Raw genomic sequence first — 25,975 nt, forward strand, 5'->3', positions numbered from 1 at the left:
AGGGCAGCTGGAACAGCTGGAGCACCTGTGTGACTGTGCAGGGCCCGCAGCCGCGCTGCAGGTGTGCATGCATGCGTGCTCACACGCTCTGCGTGTGCATGGCTGAGAGCAGGGACTGCCGGCTGCTGTCTGGCAGCTCCCAGCAGCCAGCCGAGCCGGGGGCGTGCGTGTGAGCCCCGCAAGGCGGGGAGAGCCTGGGAGCGTGGGCTGTGTGCCAGCCGGGCGCAGGTCCCCGAGCAGGGGCCGTGCCCGTGCTGGGCAGGCTGCAGAGGAAGGTGGGAGCTCGTGGGCAGCAGCAGCAGCGAGGCACACACAGCTTCATCCTCGCTCTCTGCAGACAGCAGCAGCAGCAGCCAGATCCATCACCGCCTTCCCAGGCACCCACTGCCAGTGGGAACTGGGTGGCAGGCGCTGGCGTGGGAATTTGGTGCAGAAACCACTGCCCCACCTGCCTGCTGACCCCAGGCCACAGGTTTTGGTGCTGCCCAAACACCCGGCGAGGTTTCCCCGTTGCCGGCAGTGGGCAGGGAGGGTGGCAGAGCTGGTGCGTGCCGATGCCTGCAGCAGGGTGCGGGGCACGCACGGGCCTGTGCGAGGGCAGAGCGGGGCAGGGTGCTGCGGGTGCCCCCGGCGCTGCCCCGCTGGCAGCTGCGTGGGCAGGACGGGAGATAAATGGGAGTTTGGCGTAAACAGCCCTGGCTGCCAGCAGTGCTGGAGTGGCGCTTAAAGGCACAGGCTCTGGCCTGGTTCTGCTGCCTTTTCCTGCCCTCCCTCGCTGCCTGCTCTGCCCTCCTTTTCCTCCCTGCCTGCCCCTTCCCGGCTCCTGTCCTCGCTGCGTGCCATCACACGGGAATGTTGACACAGCACTGCCGCGGCCGTGCACAGGTGACAGCCGGGTCCCTGGAGCCCCCCGAGATGCCGTGAGTTGGCAGGGGGCCATGGCTGCAGGGCGAGTGCCTGCTCCCATCCCGTTCAGGGTGACGAGCTTGCCTTGGTGACGTAGAGTCCTGTTCGTCTGTCTGACTTCCCGGGCAAAGGTGCAGCTGATAAGGCTGGGGTGGAGCTGTGGGGCTGTCCCAGGCCTGGGAAGGAACGTTGGGCTCATCGGGAGCAGTGGGGACAGGAAGGAAGCAAGGTCGATTTGGGGCAGAGGGGTACCCCCCACCCCAGCCCCTGGACATCAGGTATGGCCTGTCAGTGGGCACGGCCAGCAGTGCCAAGTGAGCAGAGTGTGGGAGTGTGGGCACAGCTGTTCCCAGAGTGTGGGCACAGGCATCCAAGGAGTGTGGATACAGTTGTTCCGGGAGTGTGGGGAGCGTTTCTCCTGGGCAGGGGGCTCACAGTGGGTCCCACCATTGCGGTCCAGTGCTAGGAATAACCAAGAAGGACATGGGAAGCTCTGGCCCACACTGGGAGGGCAGCACTGGGTGCCTTGGCCCCAGGAGAGCTGCCTGCTGCAGGGGAATCCTCAGACCCCATCCCTCCGTCCCCCTGTCCCCGTTGCCATGGCGATATAAGGAGTTGTCACTAATAACAGTAGTGTGGGAGCTGCTGGCCGTGTGGGCAGTGCTCCGAGGGCTGTGGGGGCTGTGAGCCCTCCCCACAGCCCAGCCAGGGACAGAGCCCCCCGAGGGCCAGGCAGAGGATCTTGCCCAGCACTACGTGCTCAGCATGGCCACACCGGGACCCCTGGGACGGGCACAGGGACTGGCAGGGATGCGTCACCTGTGCCGAGTGCTACCTGTGGGGACACCGGTGCCGGCCAGGTTTGCCCGTGGTAGGGCTGGCTCAGGCACCCCGTGGTAGCCCACGGCTCCCAGGGAGGGCAGGGAGCGCTGGGCTGTGCTGGCCACAGCCCCCAACCACAGCACAGTGGCCTTGGGGCACAGCTGAGGGGCAAGGGAGCGGCTGTGTTAGCAGCCATGGGCCGAGCTGTTCCCAGGACAGTAGATCACCCTCGGCACAGCGTTTCCGGGACTCCCAGCCAGCTCCTCCTGGACCACCGCCCGGGATTCCGGGCCCACCGGGTTTCCCTGCCGCGGGGGTGGTTGCAGGGAGTCCCCGGCTGCCGCTTTGCCGGGGACAAAGCCCCGTCCCCTCCGGACCGTGACGGAGGGGCGGGGGCCGGGCCGGGTCCCGTGGGGGCGGTACCGGTCGGGATCCGCCCGCCGCCTCTTCCGAGCGGCCCGCCCCGCCCGGGACACCGGCGGGGCTGGGGCTGATCGGTACGACCGGGAACGGCTGGGAAGGGCTCGGGGACACATCAGTAATGCTCGGGCGGGGCCGGTTCGGTCCGGCCGGGCGGGGCCGGTTCGGTCCGGCCGGGCGGGGCTCTGCTCGTGGCTGCTGCGCCCGGTGCCGGAGCGGGGCGGGCGGGCGGGGGGCCGGGCCGGGCTGGACCGGACCGGACCGTAGCAAGCCGCTGAGCCCCTTCTCTCCCCGCAGGTCTGCAGCGCCCGGGCGGCTTCGCGGCCGCGGCGGAGCCCCGCGGCTCGGTCCGGGATGGCGGCGCGCCCGGTGCTGCCGGTCCTGGCGGCGCTGCTGCTCTCGGCGGCTCCGGAGCCTGTCCCGCGGGTCAGCCTGCCCTACGGTGAGTGTCCGCTGACCTCCGGTGGGTGAGGGTCCGCCGGCCGCGGGGAAGGGAGCCAGCCCTCCCCGGAGGCTCCGGCTGGCGTCTCCCCTGGGGCGGCGGAGCGTCCCTCGTCCCCCCGGGCTCTCTGCGCCGCGTGGAAACGCCGTGTGACAACCCCGGCAGCTCCCCGGGACAGCGGGAACCCCCTGTCAGCGGGACATGGAGCCAGGGCTGGGGCAGACCCCGGGGATGCTGCGGGCTGTAGGGACACGCACCGAGGGTGGGTGTGCCTGGAACACCCAGGGGTGCCGGTGCCTCGGCAGGCAGGGCAGTGGTGGTGGCCGTGTGCTGTACAAGGTGGGGTGGGCTGAGCCAGCCGAGGACTCTGCCCGTGGGCTCCCTCCCTGCTCAGGATGTCCCTGGGATTGGGGGCACGCCACAGCCCCTCACTGTGCAGAGCTCAGCTCCGCACAGCTCTGAGCCCCACTGCGGGCACTTGTCAGCTGCATGGCCCCAGAGCGCTGGGGACTGCCCTGGGCAGGGGCCAGGGAAGGACATCCCGGAGGGCGCTAGGCCAGGCAGAGCTGTAACAAGTGGGAGGCCTGGTTGCAGCCCCCTCCTGCCCTGCAGAGCCCCCAGCAGCTGGCACAGGCTGGGCGAGCCGTGGGGGCACGCTGCTTGGGCTCAGCCCTGGCAGCTGTGCTGTGTGTGGGAGCCACCCACGGCTGTGCTGCCAGAAGGTGGCTGGATCCAGCTGCTGCCGGCCAGCAGAGCCCATCCCGTCCAGTGCTGGCCGGCCTGGGAGGGTGCCGTGGTTTGGGCAGCTGCGAGCACTCCCTGGCTCAGCATGCTGCAGCTCACTGGTGTGGATGTGGCCCCACCACATGCGCCCATGACCGCTGGCCACGGCCGTGGTGGCTCCAGCAGATGTGGGACCTGCTGAGTTGGACAGGAGGCTGGGACCCAGTGAGACAACCAGCTCGGCGTCATGCCATGCTGTGCCGTGCCGTGCTGAGCCACACTGCTTGGCCCTGCCTGCATGGACCGGTTCTGCCCCACGCTCTGCACGCCTCTAAGGCTGTGGGAGTTGTGGGGCTGCAGCCACGGACAGTGCCTAGGGGTCCCAGCCTGGACCCCAGTGATGCAGGGAAAGCTGGGCATGGAGCACGGGCCAGTGGCCAGTGTGTGCCCGGTGGTGGCTCCCATGGAGCGTGGCCACGTGGGGCTGTGGTTGGTGGGAGGGAGGAGCTGGGAGCTGCTCCCCTGGGAGCACTGGATGTGCCTGCAGCAGGTTTGTCTGGAAGAAGCAGGTCTTGTCCTGACAGGTCCCTGGCAGCCACACCAGCAGCCAGCTCCCCATGCCAGCACGGCTCTGCAAGGCACAGGGGCCCCTCTGCTGCCGTGCCCTCCACGGGTGGCATCACCCCTCCACAGGGTGCAGGATCCCTCGCAGGGGATGCACTGCTATATCAGCTTCCTGCTCTCTGCACCACTGTGTGAGAGCTGCGCTGGTGCTGGGGCCAGCTGAGCCCCGTGGCACGGGGGAGGTGCTGCCCCATCCAAAACCTGGGGTTTGTGGGGCAATGGGAGGTGAGACCCACGGGGTCCCACCCCATAGCACCATTGCCCCGCAGCTCCTCCACCCCCCACACTGGGCACTGGCAGGGTTTTTTGGACCCTGGCAGGAGCTCTGGGGTTATCCTGGTGGGACTCTGGGAGCAGGCAGGGGGTTGGGGGAGGTCAGGGGGTCCCCAGAGTGTCAGGGGTCAGGGAGTTGGCAGCATGAGTCAGCCCGACGTGTCCCGCTCACACAGCCAGGCCCATCTGATTCAGAGCAGTAGGAGAGGAAGGGCTTCCGGGGCCAGGCCACCCACGCGGGACAGGACGGGCTGGGATGGGACAGGACGGGCGCTCCCTGACTCAGCTTGGCCACTGGCCCGTGTCCGGCATGGGCTGAGCCCCACGGGCTGGGGCAGGAAGGTACTCCCAGCACCCACCTCCCCTGCTGTGAGGTTTGGGTCCCTCTGTGCCTGGGCTGGGCAGCTGCCCCAGTGCTAGGCAGGGCTGTTGTGGCATCCTCAGGGCCAGGACACTGCAGTGTGTGGTGCCACGTGTGTGTGGCAGTGTGGGCAGAGCTGGATCTGGCCCTGGCTGCTGCGGGTGGGTGCCATGGCCAAGGTGCTGGGCAGAGGGACCAGGAGCAGCAGTGGTGCAGGGTCCTGGGGCTCAGGTGCCAGCACGAGGTTGATGCCTGCCACTCTTGCCCCACAGACTCGGCCGAGAGAGTAGTGCAGCGCTTTGAGGCACCTGGTGTGTCCAACTACACGGCCCTCCTGCTGAGCCCCGACGGTGGGACCCTCTACCTGGGGGCACGAGAGATGCTCCTCACCCTCAACACCAGCAACTTCCAGCCCAGCTCCCCAGTTCGTAGGGTGAGCCCAGGGATGGGCTGGGTGGCCCTTAGGGGAGGGAAGGGGCACCTCGCTAGCTGGAGTGCAGGGATCCTCTCCCCACCAGCATTTTGGGTCTGTGTGAGCCATCATGCATTCAACTGCCCCAGAGCAGGAGGTTTGAGGTGGGGAGGATGTGGATGCTATGAACAAGGAGGGTGTGCATGGACCAGCCAGGGCCAGGGGGGCTCCCAGTGACTGTCCCTTCTCCACAGCTGCTGTGGAGAGCGGATGAGGAGAAGAAGAGGCAGTGTGTGTTCAAGGGCAAGGACCCCCAGGTGAGCCCCATTGCCAGCAGGCACTGGGGGCTGCGGTGGGTGTGGGCAGTGCCCTGTGCAGAGTGGCTGTGGGTGAGACAGCTGAGCCAAGGGCTGAGTTGTGTCCTCTGACCCTCACAGAGGGACTGTCACAACTACATCAAGCTGCTGCTGCAGCTGAACAGCACCCACCTGTACACCTGTGGGACCTGCGCCTTCAGCCCAGCCTGCGCCTACATCGTGAGTACAGCAACAGGATCCCCCACAGGACCCCCCATGCCCTCAGGGCCCTGCACTGGGGTCCTTGGCACTGGGACAAGTGCTGCTGGCTCACAGCCTCCTCCTGCTGCAGAACGTGCAGCACTTCAGCCTGGAGCGGGACGCATCCGGGAAGGTGGTACTGGAGGACGGGAAGGGACGCTGCCCCGTTATTGACAGTCACTGAGATGACGACGGCATAAGACAGCTGTCACCTGGGTACGATCCATACCCGCTCCACAGCTGTCATGGTCGGTAAGAGCACGACACCCTGGGACTCTCGTCCTTCCTCCCTTGCCCTCACCTGTGCCACCCTGGAGCCCTCGCACACCCTGCAGTGCCTGGGACCTTTACCCTCCTCCCTGTGCCTCCACCTCCCTGTGTGTGCCCGGCCAAGCTGAGCCGAGGCCGGGCTATCGCAGACCCCGGCGGGAAGCAGGGCCGTGCTGGTGGCACGTGGCGGGTCCCAGCGGGAGCTTGTCTTTGGCAGACGGCGAGCTCTACGCCGGGACCGTCAGCAACTTCCAGGGCAACGAGCCGACCATCTCCCGCAGCCAGGAGAGCCGCATCGCCCTCAAGACCGAGAACTCCCTCAACTGGCTGCAAGGTGAGTGCTGGGGCTGGCACGGCCGCTCAGGGTCCCTTTCCCCCGCAGTGTGGGAGGATGGAGTGGGATGTAGTGGACCAGCAGTGCTGAGGGTGCTTGTGCCCCCAGACCCAGCGTTCGTGGGCTCAGCCTACCTGCGAGAGAGCCTCCCTGCCGGCAACCCTGAGGGTGACGACGACAAGGTCTACTTCTTCTTCCGTGAGACCGGGAAGGAGTTTGACTATTTTGAGAACACCATCGTCTCCCGCATCGCACGCGTGTGCAAGGTGGGCATAAGGCAGCAGTGGGGGCTGTGCCTGGGGTGTGACTCACTGCTGGGCTGGGGGGAATGTGGGACCATCCTGCAGATCTCCAGCCCCGGGTGCCTGGAGCCCTGCTCCGTTGGCTCAGCACGTGGGGTTCCCTGTGGCCATGGCATCACAGCCTGACCCGTTGTGCCGTGCAGGGGGACCAGGGCGGGGAGCGCGTGCTGCAGCGGCGCTGGACGACCTTCCTGAAGGCACAGCTGCTCTGCTCACACCCTGAGGATGGGTTCCCCTTCAACGTGCTGCAGGACATCTTCGTGCTCACCCCGGGTGAGCTGCACTGGAAGGAGACGCTCTTCTACGGCGTCTTCACCTCGCAGTGGTGAGTGCTGGGGACCCAGGGCAGCACGGGAGGCTCGGCAGAGCCAGGGCCTGATCTTGCCATGGGCTGTGCCTCTCCTCACCAGGAACAAGGGTGGACTGGGCAGCTCGGCCGTCTGCGCCTTCCCCATGGACAGCGTGCAGCGTGCCTTCAGCGGGCTCTACAAGGAGGTGAACCGCGAGACGCAGCAGTGGTACACGGACACCAGCCCCGTGCCAGAGCCCCGGCCAGGCACGGTACGTGGCCCCTGGGCACCTGCCCGAGCACAGGACGCAGCACTGCCCCCTTGCTCTCCTGGTCCCAATGGTTGCCACAGTATGGTCCCCTTCTGAGGGGAAGACTTTCTGAGCCCCTTCCTTTCCCTGCAGTGCATCACCAGCCACACACGGCACCTGAAGATCAATTCGTCGCTGCAGATGCCAGATCGGGTGCTGAACTTTATCAAGGACCACTTCCTGATGGACAGCCCCGTGCGCAGCCAGCCCCTGCTGCTGCAGAGCCAGCGGCGCTACCAGCAGATCGGTGTGCACCGCGCCCAGGGCCTGCACAACACCTACGACGTCCTGTTCCTGGGCACGGGTGGGTGCAGGGGCAGGGCAGGGTGTGTGCTGGGCATAGGTGGGTCAGGCGGGCTCTGGCGGGGCAGGGTGTGTGCCGAGCATGGATGGGTCAGGCGGGCTCTGGCGGGGCAGGGTGTGTGCCGGGCATGGATGGGTCAGGCGGGCTCTGGCGGGGCAGGGTGTGTGCCGGGCATGGATGGGTCAGGCGGGCTCTGGCGGGGCAGGGTGTGTGCCGGGCATGGATGGGTCAGGCAGGCTCTGGCGTGTGCCGTGCAGCCCGGCCCTGCTCAGCACAGCCCCTCTGTTTGCAGACGATGGGCGGCTGCACAAGGCTGTGCCGGTGAAACGCGGTGTGCACATCATTGAGGAGATCCGCCTCTTCCCTGACGGGCAGCCCATTCTCCACCTGCTGCTGGACCAGGACAAGGCATGAGCCAGGGCAAGGGGGGCACTGGTGGCTCAGCCTGCTCAGGGCAGGTCCTGTTTTTGAGCTGGGGGACACAGACCTGGGAAGGCAGGGGTGTGCAGCAGCCCACCCCGCTGACCCCAGCGTGTCCCCTCCCGCAGGGCCTTGTTTACGCAGCCACCTACGCAGCAGTGGCCCAGGTGCCCTTTGCCAACTGCAGCCTGTACCGCAGCTGTGGGGAATGTGTGCTGGCACGGGATCCCTTCTGCGCCTGGAGCTTGGATGCCTGCCACAGGGTCACCCCACATGTCCTGGCACACTCACAGTAAGTGCTGCACCCTCTGCCAGCCCCCTACACTCCACGGCACCCCACTGCCCTGCCCTCCCTCTGTTCCCAGGCGCTGGGCACAGGACATCGAGGGTGCTGACACGAAGCGGCTGTGCCAGCAGGCCAATGCCTCCCAGCCCCGTCCCCGCTTCCTCCTGCCCCCAGGTGAGCTCCCGCCGGTGCTGCTGTGTGAGTGTGTGTCCTGGGGGCTCCCACACATCCCGGGGGGATCCACACATCCTGCTGCTCCACACTCCATCAGCCCCCTGCCCGCAGCGGGGATCCCCTCCCTGATGTTCCCATGGGTTCTCTCTGCAGCCTCGGGCACCCAGTGCCAGCAGATCCAGCTGCCTCCCAACGCAGTGCAGTCTCTGCCGTGCCAGCTGCTCTCCAACCTGGCCTCACGGCAATGGCTGCACAACGGGGCACTTGTCAACACCTCCTACCTGATGCTGCCCGACGGGGCCCTCATCCTGGTGGGCAGCCCAGAGCGTGCAGGCACCTATGAGTGCTGGTCGCTGGAGGAGGGATTCCGCAAGCTGATGGTCAGCTACTGCGTGGGCGTGCAGGAGCCAGCCCTTGGGCCAGCAAACTCTGGCAGGAAGGTGGCTGCTGGCCATGATGCCCTGGAGACGGTCAGCACATCCCGGAGCACCTCAGCAGTGGGCAGTGCTGCAGCACGGCTGGAAGGCAAGACCTACTGGACCGAGTTCCTGGTGATGTGTGTGCTCTTTGCTGCTGCCGTCCTCGTTCTGGCCTTCTTTGTCCTGCACCGGCACCGTGACGGCATGAAGACCCTGCTGGAGCCCGGTGACCCCAGCAGGCACCAGAAGCCGCCCCGCAAGCCGGTGGAGAGCCTGCCCCTGAATGGCAGCAGCCTGCCCAGCACGGCTCCTGAGCACAAGGGCTACCAGGCCCTGCAGGACAACTACATTGTCAGTACCCCCGTGCATGAGCCCCCGGGACCCCCACGCACCTTCTCTGAGTCAGAGAAGAGGCCTCTCCACGTCCGTGACAGCTTCGTGGAGGTGTCTCCCGCCTGCCAAAGACCCCGGGTGCGCCTGGGCTCCGAGATCCAGGACTCGGTGGTGTGACGGGGATGAGAGCCAAGCCCTCGCCCACGCCTGCCTCTGCTCTGCTGAGCCTCGCCGGAGGGTGCACGGCTGCCAGGGTCCGTGTTGTCTGTGTGTGCATGCCCAGAGCCTGGCACCCACACTCTGCGGCAGCACCCACCGGCCAGTGGGGTCTAGACCCTCGCGGGCTCCCTGGGCATCGCCTTGTGGGTGTGAGGGTGCCACACGCCTTCCAGGGACCTGCAGGATGGTTCCAGCCCAGTGTCCCTGCTGCAGGGACAGACACGGCTCCTGGCTCGGGCTGCTGGTGCAGCCCCAGCTCTGCCAGGCCCTGACCCCCTCTATGCAGAGGGCAGGAGGGGGCGGCCGCAGACCCCTTGTGCCCCAAAACTCACTGTGACGTCCCGCTGTGGGACCCAGGGCCAGCGTGCGGCTGGGCGGTGCCAGCCCCGCGGCATGTGCTGTGTGTCTGTGCTTGGTTCGTTTTTGATATGTGGAAAATGTGAATTGTGTCCGGGGAAGGGGAGCTGGGAACAGCTTCCCCTGTGCTGGGTGGGCAGGGACACGCCTGCAGCCCCACGTGCGTGTGCAGAAACGTCTGATGTTTTTATATAAAGTCCTTCAGACACGTCTGTGTGCAGCAGGGCTGAGAGCCTTCCTAGCCAGAACCATCCCAGTTGGCCCCATGGAGTGCAGCCATGTCTATCTCTCCCTGCAGGCAGAGGAAGATCTGCCCATGGCAGAGGCCAGAGCACTGTGCTGGCCATCAGATCTGTGGGGTCCCCTCCTCTTGTGCTTGGCTGAGCTCTGGGCCAGGGCACACGGGGCCCTGCAGGGACAGTGGCTGTGTGTCTGTGGAGGGACAGTGCCTGGGGCTGTGCCAGCTTGGGCAGGCTGTCCCTTGGGCAGCCCTGGGCTGTCCTGGGGCTGTGCCTGGAGGTCTGTGCTGTGGCAGTGTGGTGCAGGCAGAGCAGGGAGTCCCTGTGTTGGGGAGTGCAGAGTGATGGGGTGATGCCATCCTGGCACCCTGAGAAACAGGAGAAGGTGGAGGTGACCAGGGGTAAGAAAATTTGGTGCCTGGGGCTGGGAGGAGGGCAGCCTCCAGCAGGAGAGAGGCTGTGACAGTCTCCTTCCCAGGACCACAGTGTTGTGCTGCATGTGGGACCCACGGCCTGCCCAGGGAGCATCAGCTCCTTGTCCCCATCCCACCTTGCTTTGGGCAGACCCTAGACACTTTGCCAGCAGGATCTGACTCTGTGGTGGCTGAGGGTGAGGCCTGGGATTGCAGCCAGGGCTGCTTTTGAGCCCTCACACAACTGGGAAGTACCGGCAGTGCCAGGACAGGGCTGGGGAAAGTGGGGAGCTCCACACAGAGCTGGCGTGTCTAGGCAGGATTCCCCCGAGGGACCAGCAGTGCCTTGCTCCCAGGTGGACCCATGCACTGAACTTCCTGCACAGCCTGTTCTGGGACATCAAAAAAGCCACTGGAGGCGTTGGCTGGTGAGCTGCCAGCAGCCACAGCCCTGGGGCTGTAGGGGCACAGGCCTCAGATACTGTCAGCACCGTGGGGCAGCGAGCTGGAAGGGCCAGGAGCAGCAGCCACTGTGTGAGAAACAGCCCTGAGAGCCATCAGCTGCTTTGCCCCAGTGTGGGGACTCTGCTGGAGCTCAGGCTCCACACCAGCCCTGGCAGGGCCACAGGCCAGGGCAGGGACGATGCCTGGACAAGGACAAAGGACCCTGGTGCTGCCTGCCCGGGATTCCCCTGGTGCCTCTGGCCTGAGCTCTTTGTGCTGCCCAGAAGGATCCCGGTGTGGAGGAGGGAGGGAAGGAGCTGCCCATGGAGAGGGCTGTCGTGGAGCAGGACGTGGAGCCTGTCCCCTGGAGCGGCGGCTGGCACACAGGCAGAGGCCTGGCAGGAGCCCATGTCCCCAACAGCCTCGTGGCACCCGTCCCACAGCCGGACAAAGGCAGCAAAGAGCAAGGGTGAAACCGGAGCCCTTTAATTGTGTCCTCGCAGGGACTGGGGGAGGAAGAGGCCAGGGCAGCAGCACAGCTGCTGTGCTGGAGCAAAGAGAGAAAGGGAGGAGGAGGAGGAGGAGGAGGAGGAGGAGTGCAGGCTTTGAGCACAGCCGTGGGGGGACAGCTCTGCTGTGGAGTGGCACCTGTACAGTGACTCTTGGGTGACTGCTCAGAGAAAGCACCCCCATCTGGGTTATTGCTCGTGAAAAATGATCCACGTTTTGGTTATTGCTTAGAGGATCCAGGTTCGGGTTATTGCTCAGAGAAATGGATCCATGTGGCAGCAGGGAGGCTCTCAGAAATACAGGAGAGGCAGGAGAGGCTGGCAGGGGAGGCAGCTCCCTGCCTGCTGCTGGAAGGCACAACTTAGGAATTGGTCCTGGGGGTAGAGAGGGGCTGTGCTGGTGCAGACTGGCCCCAAGCAGGAGCAGCTCTTCCTCCCTCACCTGCAGAGCTGCCCTTGGAATGCATAAGGATTCAAATTCTAGAGCTAGGACAGCAGGGGGGCTGCAGGACAGGCAGATTCCTGGGACCCCCTGCTGCCAAGCAGGCACCTGAAAGGGGAGCAGGAGAGTTCCTGCCCAAGGCGTTGCAGCACAGCCAGGCCATTAAGGGGCCGGGCTTGTGCTCTCTGAAAGAGGAAATGGCTGAGCCCACAAGGAGCTGCAGGAACTGGAGGAGTGCTGGAGGAGCGTTGCTGGACAGCCACGGAGCTCACAGGACAATCTTGAAGGAGCTGCAAGAGATATGACAGGATCTGCACCTGCGTGCTAGTCACACAAAGGGTTTACAAGTCCCCAGCACCAGAATCCCCATGCGGGAGAGGCTCTGCAGAGCCAGCCTGGGATGCAGAGCCCTCTGCCATTACAGCAGACTTGGCACAGGGCAGCCCTGCCCTCCTGCCACCCCTAGCTCTGCCCAGTGAGCAATCAGGTGATGAACCCCCAGCCAGCCTCTGGAGACCAGCGCACCTGGCAAAGTCCGGGGAGCGGGAGACAACGTGCTGGAATTCGGAGAGGTTGATGGTGCCGTCCTTGTCGATGTCGGACTCTTCCAGGATCTGTGGGGGAAGGTGAGCACTGAGCTCTGTGCCTGGGGCTGTGCAGTGCCCCTGCCCTGGCCAGCGAGCCTCACGTTTTGGATGAGCTGCTCCATCTCTGCGCTGCTCAGCCGGGACTCCTCACCCTGCCCTGTCAGGCAGTTCACCAGTTGCTCCAGGTCCTTCCTGTCCAGAGTCCCATCGTCATCAAAGTCTGTGAGGAGAGACAAGGTAGGTTTTGGCAGGGCTGCAGTGACCCCAGAGAATCACAAGCACCGACACTGCACCACTCTGTGCGCCTCACCATGCCAAACCAACTGTTCCCACAGGGAGTTCCTAAAGCCACCATCCCTGTGGGTGCTCCAAGGGCACTGCCACCACTCCTGAACATTGATTCATCACCCTGCTCCGGCTTCCTCGAGGTGCAAGGATCCCAGAACACAGCACCTGTCCCCAGCCTTACCAAAGATGCGGAAGGCATAGTGGGATTTGACGTCAGAGGTGGCAGAATCGCTGAAGACACTCAGCATGTCAAGGAAGTCTTCAAAGGACATGCTGTCATCCCTTGTCTCTGAGGTTGAGAACACATGGCAGATCCGGTGCTGGAAGGGGTTTGCCTGCAGACACAGGAGCAGCTCAGCAGGGCTGGGCTGTGCTGGCTCCATCAGGCACACCTTGGCTGTGGCTGCTGCTCCAGCAGGTGAGCAGGTGCCCCACTCTGCCACTGCTCTATCACCCACAGCACGGCCAAACCTGTCCTGTGCACCTCCCCGTGCACAGCCCCGTGCAGCAGGGATAAGCAGGATCCCCTGTGGCACAACAGGAATCCCCAGGATCCTGCACAGCAGGGATCCCTGGGATCCTCAGCTGCTCGGTGGGGACGAGAAAGCTCTTTATTGGCACAGCTGAGGACAGAGCACTGGCAGAGCGAGGCCCCGAGCCGGCAGCAGCAGTGTCCCGTGTCTGCCAGGCACCATACCCGCAGCTCAGGCAGCGTCAGGATCTGGCTCTTGGGAACCCGCGCGGAGAAGGCGTTCTCCCTCTCCTCCTTTGGCAGCAGTTCACTGAATCTCTTGTAGGCACTTTAAGAGGCAAGAAAAAGAGCGGTTCTGTGGAGCGAGCTGGGTGGCAGCAGGCACCGACCGTGCCGGCAGCGATTCCCAGGGCGGGTGGCCCCTTCCCAGGACAGGGTGGCCCGTTCCCGGGGCGGGGTGGCCCGTTTGCACAGCTCCTGCCAACTCTGGGGCTACCCGGGGGTCCTACAACTGCTCCGGAACCAGGGAGAGGAGCCGGTCTAGCTGCTGCCCACCCCGGGCACCCTTCAGAAGGGTCACCGCGGGCTCGGGCTGGCCCCCAGCCCTACCCCGCTGGCCAGAGCGTCACCGCCAGCACCCGCGGACCTTCGCCCCATCACAGCCGGCTTTTAGGGAGTGCCACCGGCACCTCCCAGCTCAGCTGGGCGTCCGGCGGAACCGGAGCCCTGGGACAGGGCCGGAGCTCTCTGTGCCCCGCGGACCGGGCTGGCACCGGGGACACGGGAGGCCAGGGTCCGCGCCTCCATCCCATCCCACTTACGGAATGCCGGTACTTACAGCAAGATCTCCTGCTTGCTCAGGAACGTCAGCTCCTGCGGGGAGAGCACGGGTCAGCGCCGGCAGCGGGGCCAAGGCCTGACCCAGGGCAGCCCAGCCACGGTTCCTTCCGGGACCGCGCCGCCCTGCCGTGCCCCCCGCTGCAGCCGGTGCCGGTGTCGGTACCTGGTACTCGCCCAGCAAGTCCCGGGGGATCAGGCTGGCCGAGCCGCCCATGGCGCCGCTTCCCCCCGCACGTCACTCGCCCTCCGCGGAACTGCCCGCCCCGGGCGGGGCAAACACACCCACAGCACAGCCAGCCCCGCCCGCCCGGCACACGCCGGACTCCCGGCGCCGGCAACCGCGGAGATGACTGCCATGGCGGGGGGGGAGCCGGGCGAGCCGAACCCCGAGGAGTTCGTGTACGGCGAGGAGGACTTCGTGCTGCAGGCAGCCGGCTGGGGCGACCCGGACTCCGCACCCTCCCGGTTCGACCGGGTGCTGCTGGCGGGCTGGAGCGACCGTATGGAGCGGGGACTGTTCCGGTACCGGCTGGGACCGCTGCCCACCCGCGTCCTGCCCGGCCCCGTGCGCCTCGTGGCGCAGCTGAACGAGCAGCGCAGCGCGGAGCGCCGCCCGCCGCAGCCCGTCCGCAGCCTGCGGGATCCCTTCGACCCCGGCGCCTTCAACTTCACCCGGCTGCGCCCCGCCGAGCTGCTGTTCCGTCTGCGCCGCACCGGCGGCCCGGGGCCGCCGCCCGAGCCGCTGCTGGTGGCCATCAACGCCAGCCCGCTGGAGCGGGGACACGTCCTGCTGCTGCCGGAGCCGGCGCGGCGGCTGCCGCAGGTGCTGACGGCCCCGGCGCTGCGCGGGGCGCTGGAGGCGGCGCTGCTCAGCGCCCACCCCGGGTTCCGCGTGGGCTTCAACGGGCTGGGCGGCGGCGCCTCGGTGAACCACCTGCACCTGCACGGGCTCTACCTGGACCTCCCGCTGCCGCTGGAGGAGGCGCCGGCCGAGCCGCTGGGGCCGCGCCTGGGGCTGCTCCGCGCCGGACCGGCCCCCGCCTTCCTCTTCTTCGCGGCCGGCCCCGCGGCGCTGGAGCCGGTGTCGCGGGCCGTGTGCCGGGCGGCGGAGCACCTGGGCGCTGCCGGGCTGGCCTGCAACGTGCTGGCCACGCGGGGCGACCCGCCGGCGGGGCCCGGGGCCGGAGGCGGCCGCGGGCTGCGGGTGCTGCTGTGGGCGCGCCGGCCCCTGTTCGGCCCCAAGGCGGGCGAGCCCTTCGCCGTGGCGTTGTGCGAGCTGGCAGGGCTGCTGCCGCTGCCCGCCGAGCCGCTCTACCGGGACATCACCGAGGCGCAGGCCCTGAGCGCCATCCGCCAGCACCTGCTGCCCGAGCCCGAACTGCTGCACCTGGGCGGGGAACTGGCGCGGCTGCTGGAGAACTGAACCGATGGCACGGGCAGCGGCCGGAGCGCTGAACCGATGGCACGGGCAGCGGCTGCAAAGCTGAACCGATGGCACGGGCAGCGGCCGGAGCGCTGACGGCTCCGGGACGGCAGGGGCCGCTGTGGCTGGAGGACACGGAAGTGAATGTCACGTGACCGCCTGGGCCCGCTCTGCCCGCCGTGCCCGCGTCTCTATGGTGCGGTCGCCATGGGAACGCGGCGGCCCCCGGGAGCGGCGCGATGGCGGCGGCGGGCGGCGGCGGCGGGGGAAACGTGGGCCCGGGCCCACCCCCGGGAACCCCTCCGGGCGAGGAGGCGGCCGTCGCGGCGGCCCCCCCGGACCGTCCCGCTGCCCCCGCCGGACCCGAGCCGCGGAGGAAGCGCAGGCGAGTGCCGGGCCGCAGCCCCCCGGCAGGGTCCGGCTGGAGCCCGTCCAGCCGCTCCCGGAGGCGCCTCCCGCAGCCTCACTCGCCCCCGGCCCCGGCCCCTTCCCGGCCCCACTGCTCCCCGTGGGACAGTGCCCAGGCGGTGCCCGGCGCTCCCCAGCCCCCGGGAGCCGGTCGGGGATCCCGCTGACCCAAAATAAACAGTGTTCCCCTAGAATTGCCCCAACCATCCCCTGTGTGACACACCCAGGCGCGGCTCCGTGCCCAGGACCAGCCTGCCGGTCTCCTCAGGGCTGGCTTGGTCAGAGTGCCCGGTGTGCTCTGGGGGATCGGGGCTGTGTCCCCGCTCTGTGCTCTGCCCGGTGCCTCGCTGAGCTACTGTCATCTCATTTCTATTCCAGTGTCCCTTCCATCAACCTGAGCGGCTGCAAGTACGAGAGTGGTGAGTCAGAGGGGTCCCTGCAGGCTTCCAGCCCACACCCGCAGGCTCTCCAGGTGCTGGCACCCAGTTCCCACTGGTTTATTTACTGCTGCTAGCGACTGGCACTGGACCCCTGTGTTAGGAGGGAGTTTGTCACACTTTGGATTGAGATTTCTCACAATTTAAAATGTGCAACAGCAGCATGAGCCCTCAACATCCCCCACACTTGCATTTGACAGCTGTCTGGTAAAATGGGCAAGAAGGGTTCCATCAGGTATAGTGCAAGGCAGCACCTGGGCTTGAAGACAGGACCTGAGGGTTGTCAACTGTTCAAGGTAAAGTTGGTGGTGAGCAGGCAGGATCTGTACCTGGAACCTCTCCCTGTGCTGTTCATCCCTGGTGACTCCAGGGAGCTGGTCCACTCTCCCCTCCCACTCTTCTTTCCTTCCACAAGCTGGATTTTTAAAGAACAAACTCCTGGCCCTTGAGGGGTGTTTTTAATCTACTTTGCTAAGGGATCTTGGTAAGCATGGATCTCCATCACCTCCCTAGCCCTGCCAAATTCATATTTGGTACTAGCATGAACCATCCCAGCAGAGACCTTTTCCCGCTGAGCTGTGTTCTGCTGCTGAAAGACCTTTTATTTGGGAGATTAAATTCACACCTTTGCAAGACTTGTGTCTGCCTGTGAGGTCTAAGACCCATGGGAAGTTCAACCCTGCTGTTGAGGGACCCTGGCACCTCAAGACAGGTGGAGTTGGAGGGTTAAAAGCTCCCGGAACACTTGCAGCCAGAGGCTCGGGAGGTTGGCCAGATAAAACTGGTGTTCCTGACACCTTCCAAGAGGTCATGCCAATACCTTATACCTCTGAGAGGGGAACTGAACCCCGGGAGCTGCATACTCCATCCCTTGTTATTCTGGGGGCATGTCAGCCCCCTGTATGTGGCTCCTCAGCCAGAGATTTGTTTCACGTTCCGTCCCTGGTTATTTTGGGGGTTTATCAGTCCCTGTACATGGCTCCCCTGCCTGGCCCCTGTCACTGCTTGCCTTGGCACAGTGCGGCGGGCGGCGCAGCACTGCGGGCTGAAGGAAGCAGGAGAAAACGAGGAGTGGACGGTGTACTGGACGGACAGCTCGGTCACTTTGGAGCGCCTCATGGAAATGAAGCGCTTCCAGGTAAACAAAACAGCTGCCCAGCAGGAATTGCTCAGGAAGGAGGGTGACACAAGGCTGGCTGTGGAACAGCATGTGGCAGAGCGAAACAGAAGCACCCAAAGCAGTGCCATGTGGCATCTGTGCCTCGGCTGCAGGCCGCAGGGTCAGGTGCCTTTGCTTGTGCCATGTCCTTGGCTGTCGTCACCAGCAGCATTCAGCAGCTATGGTGGGAGCAGGAGCGTTCCAGCCCTGTGATGTGCAGTAAAATAAACAGCCGTTGATGATAAATGGCTCTTATGCTGCTCCAGGGCTAAGATGGAATAGGCAGATAAATCACTAGTGAAGCTCAGATAAAGCAGCAGTAGCAAGTCTCACCCCTCAGCAGTAGTTCAAGGCAGCCACAGGCTTGGCTTCCCTCTTGCTGCTGGTTCTCCGTGCACAGGCTCTCCTCGGGGCTGGGAGAATCCATCCCCACAGGAGCTCTGCTGATGTGGGTTTTTCTGCCCCACTTTCAGAAAATCAACCACTTCCCAGGCATGATTGAGCTGTGCCGCAAGGACCTGCTGGCTCGCAACCTGAACCGCATGCTCCGCCTCTTCCCCAAGGAGTACAACATCTTCCCCCGCACGTGGTGCCTGCCAGCCGAGTGAGTGCCACGGGGACGGGTGGCCCAGGGAGGGGCACCAGAGCCCAAACCTTCAGTTGCTTTGGCACGCACCGTGGTGACCTCTTGCACAGACCTCCCAGGACAGGTGGAGATGTGTGCAGGGAAAAGGTGGGATGTGGCGAGCTGGGTCAGCTCATGCATGGACCAATCTGTGACTCCTGGAGATTAGGAATGGGGTTTTGATTCATACCCTGCAGAAATTCAGTGTGTGCTGGCCTGCTGCACCATGGTTTCAGTACCCAGCTGTTAGGAGAGAGTCCAGAGGAGTATTTTTTGCAGATAGTGATAGTCACTCCTTCCTTGCACAGCTACGGAGATTTCCATACCTACAGTTCCATGAGGAAAGCAAGAACATTCATCTGCAAGCCCGACAACAGCTGCCAGGGAAAAGGGATCTTCATAACCCACCACCCAGAGGACATCAAGCATGGGGAACGCATGATCTGTCAGCAGTACATCTCTGAGGTACTGGGACAGTCCTGGAACATCGGGGGAGGATCCCAGTCTCCACTCTGCCAGCATCCCCCCTGCTCCCCGGGTCCCCTCAGCTCTGCTGGACGTGTTGGTGGCCGCAGCACGTCGGGTACACAAAGCTTGTCCCTCTGCTGAGCAGCACAGGCAGACAGAGCAGTTCCTCACCTCACCTTGCTCCTGCCTCTCTCCTCACAGCCCTTCCTCATCGATGGCTTCAAGTTTGACATGCGCATCTACGTGCTGGTCACATCCTGTGACCCACTGAGGATTTTTCTCTACAAGGAGGGCCTGGCCCGGTTTGCCACCATGAGGTACATCGATCGCAGCACGAGAAACCTGGTAAAAAGGAAGTCTCAAAAAAACTCATATAGTATCTGTAGATGTCAGTCCTTAACTTGTCCTGGGGGCATTCCAGGCCTTGGAAAGGCAGGTATTGGGGGTTGCAGGAGTCCCAGCTTGATGCTTTCCTGTTTTTCCTCTATTCCCCTTCTTCTTCCTCACAAGAGGTATTTCAGGAGGGACAGTAGATCTACCCCAAGGCCCCACATGTGGGCTGTTTACTGCCATTACCACAGAATCCTGGAGCTATTTGCTTGGATGGAACCTTGGAAGGTCTCCAACCTCAAAACTTGGTCAACAATTAATTAGTATCTGATTTCTCAGGGTCTCACCCTATCAGGTTTTGAAAACCTGCAGAATGAAGCCCCCTTGGTGTCTCTGGGCAGCATGTTCTGCTTCTGGCCCTGATAAGCGTGCTCAGTTCTACACCATTCCTACTCTGCCCATGCTTCAGGCAGAAAAGAACATGGGAGTATCTGGTGGGGCTGTTCCTGTTCCTGCTTAATGGTTTGGAGTGAACAAACATCCCTTGTGGTTCCCTGCCAGGGTGACCTCTGCATGCACCTGACCAATTATGCAATCAACAAACACAATGAGAACTTCGTCGAGGACGACACGGTGGGCAGCAAGAGGTACTGGCATGTCTGAGCACTGCAAGAGCACTGCCTGGGGACACTGCTTTACCTCAGCTTTCCTGGGGTGACACAGCTGAGCCCTTACCTCTTCCTGTTCCCTGTGCAGGAAGCTGTCCACCCTGAATGCCTGGATGGCAGAGCACAGCTATGACACATCAAAGCTCTGGGCAGATATTGATGACATTGTTATAAAGACGCTGATTTCAGCTCACCCTGTGCTGAAACACAATTACCAGAGCTGCTTCTCCAACCACCCTACTGGCTGCGCCTGCTTTGAAATCCTGGGCTTTGACATTTTGCTGGATAGAAGGCTGAAGCCATGGCTGCTGGAGGTGAGGAAGGAGTGGAGAGCTCAGAGCTGGGGGGCTGGGATGAACAGGCCTTGTGTGATTCAAAAGGGCCACCCTGCCCACAGAATTAACCAGGCTGTGAAGCCAAACAACCTGCCGTGAGCAGGATCCAAAAGAACCCATTTCCTGCACACCACCTAACAACGGGGATTTTCCCAAGCCTTCAGACCCCTTGTCCTGTGAGCACCCTGAATTTGTGACAGCTGCCCCCTGCCTGCACCCTGTGGGGTGGGATCCAGGTAACCTGTGGTACAAGTGGGCAACACTGCATCAGTGTGTGGCTTCCTGCTCCCTGTCTCTGACACAGAGAGCATCCATGGACAGTGTGGGGCACTGGGGCCATGGCTGGGAGCTGGGGTGCCACGTTAGGTTACCTGCTTGTCTTGGCAGGTGAACCACTCTCCCAGCTTCAGCACGGATTCTCAGCTGGACCACGAGGTGAAGGATGCCCTTCTGTGTGACACCTTCAACCTGATCAACGTGCACGCCTGCGACAGGAGGAAGGTGCTGGAGGAAGACAAGCGGCGGGTAAAGGAACGGCTCCTTCAGGCCAACCAGACTCTCCGTGAGTCCAGGTATTGCTGTCCCCCACAGTGCTGCAGGTCCCCAGTGAGCAAAAACAGGGCTTGACACAGCAGGGTAACACCAGGGCTGGCTGGCCCTGCCTCAGGAACTGGGGGTAGCCTGGGCATGGACCCTTCTCCAGGGCAGGAGGCCTTTCCAGGGCTGAGGGTTTCCCCTTCCTCTGTCTGCATGTCCTTGCACAAGCCCATGTTCAATGAGCCTGCTGCCTTGCAGGCAGGGCGTGGCTCTCTCCAGCTGCTGCTTCCATCAGGAGTCCTGGGATAACCCTGGGACATGCTGAGTTTGTCAGTCCTGCACTCTGCCTGTCCCAGAGCCTCCCTCCACAGCCTCCCTCCTCCCTCCCTCCTGTCCTCCCTCCTGCTGCAGGCGCAGGGAGCAGGAGAGCAGCCAGGCTGCCTGGCTGGCACAGGCTGAGACCTACGAGAACGAGCACCTGGGGGGGTTCCGACGCATCTACCCAGCACCTGGGACAGAGAAGTACGAGCCATTCTTCCAGCAGAGCAGGTCCCTCTTCCAGGAAACAGCATCATCCAAGGCACGAGAAGAGCATGCCAGGTACACTGCTCCTGTGGAACCCCACTTCTCACAGGTGGCATGGAGGACACTTGCTCCTGATCCCTCCTGGGGAGCAGCTCTGCTGCTTGGCAGGTGCAAGAAAGCAGAGAGAGTGGGAGGGGAAAGGAAGGAGCCTGCACAAAGGAGGAAAGAGGCTCTTTTCAGGTGGACTCCAAAGAGGCAAGGGCGGTACACCACTGACTTTTGGACCATGGAGACACCATTTCCCAAATGTCCCCCTCCCTTTTGGCAAGCCTAATCCAAGGACATTTCTCTTTTAAAAAGTTTCTTTACAACCATCCCTGTCCCATCTCTTGGCATGCTTCTATTATGGGCTATTCACACAGAACTTTGGCCTGTAGTAAATGTCCTCAGGTTGAAGGCTGCCCCACAGCCTTCTGCTACTGTGGCTGTGAGCCATTGAGTGACTCTGCTGTTCTGTGGCAGGCAGCACCTGGAGGAGATTCGCCTGAAAAATGAAAAGCTGGAAGCTGCCACCAGGAAGAAGAAAACAGAGAGGATCCAGAATAAAAGCACAGCTCCTACAATCCACCTCTCCCACAGAAGCACCAAGTCATGGGATAGAAAGGTACCTCAGTGTCAGCATTGTCTGTGGGCTCTCCAAGTCAGTGACATGGCTCTGGGAGCTATGCTGAGCCATTGCTGCACCCATGGAACAGAAATTCCAGGTTTCACTCCCTGCATGAAGTTCAGAGTCAGCAACTTGTGTTGGCAGTACTTGCAAGCACCTGTGTTGTGCCTTTCCACTTTGGCTCTCACTGGGATTTCTGTCCCACTCTGAGACTGTAACTGTCCCCAGGGCTGGAGCAGCTCATGGCTTTGTCTCACCTGTGCACTGTCCCAGCTTCAGCCTTGCTATAGCTCAGGTGTTTCTGTGCCGAGGTGCAGCGCATACAGTACAACTCCATGCAGCCCCAGGATATTGTGGAACATGAAGAGAAGAGGAGAGTGAATTCTCTGCTGCGGCGTGAGAAGCTGATCCGAAAACTGGGCATCATCGACCAGCTCTCCCGGCTGCTCCTCACACCAGACACCCAGGAACCCTGTGCCCTCCAGAACCAGGTAATGGCACTGCCCAGAGCCACCCCACACAGCCGAGGCAGAAGGATGGAGAGAAGTGAACTGGGCACTGAGCATCTCTGGTGGGGCAGGATGGGGGTCTGCTGCAGGCAGATCAGCTGCTGTGGCTTCAGGATGATGTGAGTCTGGAATGGTGGTGAGGGCATACGTGGGGACAAAGTGTGGGGTGATGCTTTAGTGAGCACCTGGGCATGACTAGAGAAGGCCTACAGAAGAAGGCCTTCTGTAGACTAGAGACTAGGCTTACAGAAGTAAGCCATGCCATTTTCCTTTCCTCCTTCCAGCTGCAGTTTCCCTGGGATGTCGTTGAGAACCACAACACGGATGATGCAATGATGTTTATCTCATTCCTGGAAGTCCCAGCTCAGGACGGCCCTAGAGCCCAGGCCAGGCCACGGCCCATCCCAGGCCCAGATCCCAACGACATGAAGACTCTCTGCGTTCAGGGCAGGAGTGTCCTGTACCACGCACGGCACGAGGGCTCCCGGGCACTGGGCGGGGGCTGGCTGCAGGGCCAGGCCGCGGGGGCAGCCATCACCCAGCCCTGTGTCCACCCTAAGAGGCAGCAGCTGAGAGAACAGCAGCTGAGAGAAGAGCAGCCCCCTGAGACCAGAACCCAGGCTGAAGGCTGTAAGTACACATCACCTTCCTGTGGATGCTCCTGGCCTTACCAGGGTGAGAGGAACGGGTGGGCTGGATGGAGCTCTCAGGGATGCTGGGACACTGCAAAAGAGTCAATATGCTCTGCCTGGGACACTGGCAACCACTGGAAGTCTCTGTCTGAGGCTTGGAGCATCCCATTTGCAGGGACAGGGAAGTACCATGGGTGGTTTCCCAGGATCAAGGGTTGATGTGCAGGCAGGGGGAGTGTGAGAAGCCAGGAAGGTCAAAGGGGTGCATTAACTCCTGGAGGTCAGAGGGGACATGGTGACACAGCACAGGCCCCAGTCTCTTCCCAGGCCTCCCTCCCACCACACCGCTCCCTGCCCATGTTCTCACCCTCCATCCTCGCCCTGCCTGGCTCCCCAGCATCAGCTTCATCCACTTTGCAGCCTTAGGACCAGGGGAGCAGGGCTAGAGGAGGGGCTGCCAGGACCAAGCCCCACTGGGAAGGGCAGTGGGGACTGCTGACCTGCAGAGCTGCTGGCTCTGCACAGCCCCACACCTCTCTGTGCTGTTCCAGGTGATGCTGGTAGCCTGTCATCCTCCGATAGAGGCAGCTGTCCCCCGGCTTCCCCAGCCAGCCCCGGGCAGGCCACAGGTGATGGCGTCTTCAGCCATCCACCTCTTCCCGTCGCCACTGCCGATCAGGTGGAGCACACACCTGCCTCAGACCATGGCAGAGCCTCGCCATGCCAGTGTGTCACATCATGCCAGCACCTTGCCCCATGCCAGTGCTTCACACCTTCACAGCATGAAAAGCACAGGTAACATGGCCAAGGACTCAGCCTTCCTCCCATGTGTGCTTGCATGAGAACCAGGACTTGTAGGACAGGCTGGCTGCCTCCATCAGCTCGGGTGCTGAGTTCCCTGACGAGAGCCTGAGCCCAGCATGGCTCCGGCCCCCCGCCCCGGCTAGCTTCACCTCTGCCGGGACCGGAGACCGGTGCTCGTGCTCCTCCTGTCCGTGCCCTGCTCGCTACACTCGCTTCTATCACCCACCACCGACCGCAGCGAAGCCCTCCAGAAGCCAGCTCGCTCCGGACCCGTCGGAACCTCGCTTCCCCCGCCGGCCCCGCCCGTTCCTGGGCCTGTTCCTGGCCATGGCGCTGTTGCTCCAGCGCGGCCTGCGGGCGGTGCCGCTCCTCGCCTGGGCCCCGCGGCGGGCGGCGGCGGCGGCGCGGCCCGGGGACCCGGAGCCGCCGGACCCGGCGCTGGAGGAGAAGGAGAGGTGCGGAGCGGCCGTTCCGCGGTCAGAGCCCGTGCCGGCCCGGGCGCTCACTCGTGTTTCCCGCAGGGAGCGGCGGCGGCGGCGGGCGGCGCGGATGGAGCGGCTGCGGCGGGAGCTGGGCGGGGAGCGCGGAGCCCCCGAGCGCGCCCTGACCTGGCAGGCGATGGAGCAGCTGCGGTGAGCGCGGGGCCGGGCGGGCCGCGCAGCGCCGCGCCCGCCGACCGCCCCGGTGACCGTGCCCGTGCCCGCAGGTTCCTGCGGCAGGAGCTGCCCGAGGAGTGGCCATTGGAGCGCCTGGCCCAGGGGTTTGGTGTCAGCACCGACGTGGTGCGGCGGGTGCTGCGGAGCCGCGGCTGCCCCTCACCGCGCCGCCGCCTGCGGCAGGACCAGCGGGCGCTGAGCGCCGCCGCCACCGCAGCGCCGCCGGGACGGGGAGCGGGGTACGGGCGCGAGGTGCGCGCCCCCGACGGGTCGCTGCTGTACCGGCTGCCGCGGGGCTGGGGCGGGCCGGGGCCCGGCGCGCAATAAACGGAGTTGGGACCCGCCTCCGCCTGTGCTGCTTCCGTCGCGCCGGGTGCGGGCTGTGAGGCCGCGGGGATGAGCTCCACGGCGGCGGGGATGGGCTCCGAGGCCGCGGGGGTGAGCTCCGAGGGGCCGGCGGTGGGCTCCGAGATGGCGCGGCTGCTGGAGGCGGTGGACTTTGCCGCCAGGAAACACAAGGAGCAGCGGCGTCTGGATCCCGAGGGCACCCCCTACATCAACCACCCCATCGGTGCGGAAACCCCCCGGCACCGCGCCCCGCTCCCGGGAGACCCCTGCGGCCCCTCTCTCCCTGACCCCTGGGATCCCTCCTGTCCCGGAGCGCTGCCGACCCCAGGGAGCTCCTCACTCTGGTCCCTGGAGAGAACCATGTCCCTTCTCCCGTACCATGTCCTCCAGCCCGATGGGACAAAGCCTCCGAAGCACTGCAGCCCTGGCCCCTTCCCCTACCCCAGCCCTGTGTCTGAGTGTGGCTGCTGTGGATGGGGCCCACGGGAGCTGCTGAGGGACGCCTGTTCCACAGTCGCACTTGCCAGGCCTGGGGGCAGCTCCCACCTTGGGGGCAGTGCCAGCGCATGGGACCTTCCTGCGTGCCCAGCCAAAGGATTCACTGCGCAGGATGTGTCCATGGGATTTCCCCTGGCTAGGGTCGATCTCGGGGAAACCTCACTGCCCACCCTGCAGCGCAGCCCCCGTGTCACCCACGGGAGCCACTGTCCTGGCCCGGAGCTGCCTGTTCCCCGGTGCCTCCTCCCACCTTTCCGCTCTCGCTGCAGGTGTCGCCAGGATCCTGGCACACGAGGCCGGCGTGACGGACATAGTGGTGCTGCAGGTAACGCCCTGCCCGTTCCCTCCCCTGCCCCACCCCGTTCCCCATTGCTCGGCCCGGACCCCTGCAGTCCCCCTCGTCCCCTCCTCGCCGCAGGCCGCCCTCCTGCACGACACCGTGGAGGACACGGACACCACGTTCTCCGAGATCGAGGAGTGGTTCGGTGCAGAAGTGCGGCGCGTGGTGGAGGAGGTGACGGACGACAAGACCCTGCCCAAGATGGAGCGGAAGCGGCTGCAGATCGAGCGCGCTCCCGTTTGCAGCCGGCGGGCCAAGCTGGTTAAGCTGGCGGACAAGCTGCACAACCTGCGGGACCTGAACCGCTGCACCCCGCGAGGTACCGCCCGCGCCGGCGGCAGCGGCACCGCGGGGACGGGGATGAGCCCGGCTGGTCCCAGGCAGCAGCTTAGCCACAGCTCGCTGTGCCGAGGGGCAGAGGAGCACCGGTGCTGCCCTGGGCCCGGGGCGGCAGTGGCGGGAGCGGGGGGCAGTGTGTCTGTCTGTGTGTTTGTGTGTCTGTCTGCCCGTGTGTCTGTGTGTCCGCGTGTTTGTGTCTGTGTGTTTGGGTCTGTGTCTGTGTGTCTGTGTCTCTGTGCGTGTGCTGTGCTGCAGGTGTGGCGGAGCCGGAAGTGACGTCACGCGTGTCTCCGCAGGATGGTCGGCGGAGCGCGTGCAGGACTACTTCCGGTGGGCGGCGCAAGTGGTGTCCGGGCTGCGCGGGACCAGCGCGGCCCTGGAGGGGGCGCTGCAGCGCTTGTTCGAGGAGCGCGGCGTGGCCACGTGACTGCCGCGGCCGCCTCGGCCAATAAACGTGTGCATAGCTTGGCGTCCC

General features: G+C 64.3%; 5 protein-coding genes across 5 annotated transcripts; 4 read left to right on the forward strand and 1 right to left on the reverse strand.

The window, feature by feature from the left end:
- Nucleotides 1–929: 929 nt before the first annotated feature.
- Nucleotides 930–9,770, forward strand: SEMA4B (semaphorin 4B). The gene is given in 17 exon segments (XM_088172788.1): nucleotides 930–1,184; nucleotides 2,446–2,590; nucleotides 4,844–5,004; nucleotides 5,238–5,300; nucleotides 5,421–5,519; nucleotides 5,632–5,706; nucleotides 5,746–5,760; nucleotides 5,762–5,792; nucleotides 6,028–6,144; nucleotides 6,253–6,410; nucleotides 6,590–6,771; nucleotides 6,857–7,007; nucleotides 7,140–7,350; nucleotides 7,643–7,758; nucleotides 7,899–8,062; nucleotides 8,136–8,230; nucleotides 8,384–9,770. Coding segments are annotated over 16 exon segments (2,502 nt in total). The 5' UTR covers nucleotides 930–1,184; nucleotides 2,446–2,502; the 3' UTR covers nucleotides 9,160–9,770.
- A 1,349-nt stretch (nucleotides 9,771–11,119) lies between these two features.
- Nucleotides 11,120–14,076, reverse strand: CIB1 (calcium and integrin binding 1). The gene is made up of 7 exons (XM_014887868.2): nucleotides 13,956–14,076; nucleotides 13,791–13,825; nucleotides 13,178–13,280; nucleotides 12,662–12,815; nucleotides 12,294–12,412; nucleotides 12,131–12,219; nucleotides 11,120–11,895 (listed from the first exon to the last, which is right to left on the reverse strand). The coding sequence occupies exons 1-7, from the start codon at nucleotides 14,004–14,006 to the stop codon at nucleotides 11,874–11,876; spliced, it is 573 nt and encodes a 190-aa protein (XP_014743354.1). The 5' UTR covers nucleotides 14,007–14,076; the 3' UTR covers nucleotides 11,120–11,873.
- Nucleotides 14,077–14,107: 31 nt separating this feature from the next.
- Nucleotides 14,108–17,679, forward strand: GDPGP1 (GDP-D-glucose phosphorylase 1). The gene has a single exon (XM_014887794.2). The coding sequence runs from the start codon at nucleotides 14,139–14,141 to the stop codon at nucleotides 15,213–15,215; it is 1,077 nt and encodes a 358-aa protein (XP_014743280.1). The 5' UTR covers nucleotides 14,108–14,138; the 3' UTR covers nucleotides 15,216–17,679.
- Nucleotides 17,041–24,340, forward strand: LOC106860099 (uncharacterized). The gene is made up of 15 exons (XM_088172265.1): nucleotides 17,041–17,198; nucleotides 17,693–17,823; nucleotides 18,153–18,309; nucleotides 18,514–18,657; nucleotides 19,204–19,289; nucleotides 19,399–19,624; nucleotides 20,033–20,217; nucleotides 20,594–20,782; nucleotides 21,230–21,371; nucleotides 21,686–21,865; nucleotides 22,168–22,729; nucleotides 23,067–23,310; nucleotides 23,379–23,774; nucleotides 23,841–23,951; nucleotides 24,026–24,340. Exons 1-15 carry the CDS (start codon nucleotides 17,178–17,180, stop codon nucleotides 24,300–24,302), a joined length of 3,051 nt encoding a protein of 1,016 aa, XP_088028391.1. The 5' UTR covers nucleotides 17,041–17,177; the 3' UTR covers nucleotides 24,303–24,340.
- HDDC3 (HD domain containing 3) lies at nucleotides 24,324–25,969 on the forward strand. The gene is made up of 4 exons (XM_014887792.2): nucleotides 24,324–24,546; nucleotides 25,091–25,146; nucleotides 25,240–25,480; nucleotides 25,797–25,969. The coding sequence occupies exons 1-4, from the start codon at nucleotides 24,372–24,374 to the stop codon at nucleotides 25,925–25,927; spliced, it is 603 nt and encodes a 200-aa protein (XP_014743278.2). The 5' UTR covers nucleotides 24,324–24,371; the 3' UTR covers nucleotides 25,928–25,969.
- The last annotated feature ends 6 nt before the right edge of the window (nucleotides 25,970–25,975 follow it).

This window comes from Sturnus vulgaris, chromosome 13 (genome assembly GCF_052056855.1).
Source record: "Sturnus vulgaris isolate bStuVul1 chromosome 13, bStuVul1.hap1, whole genome shotgun sequence".
In the NCBI taxonomy this organism is placed as follows: domain Eukaryota; kingdom Metazoa; phylum Chordata; class Aves; order Passeriformes; family Sturnidae; genus Sturnus; species Sturnus vulgaris.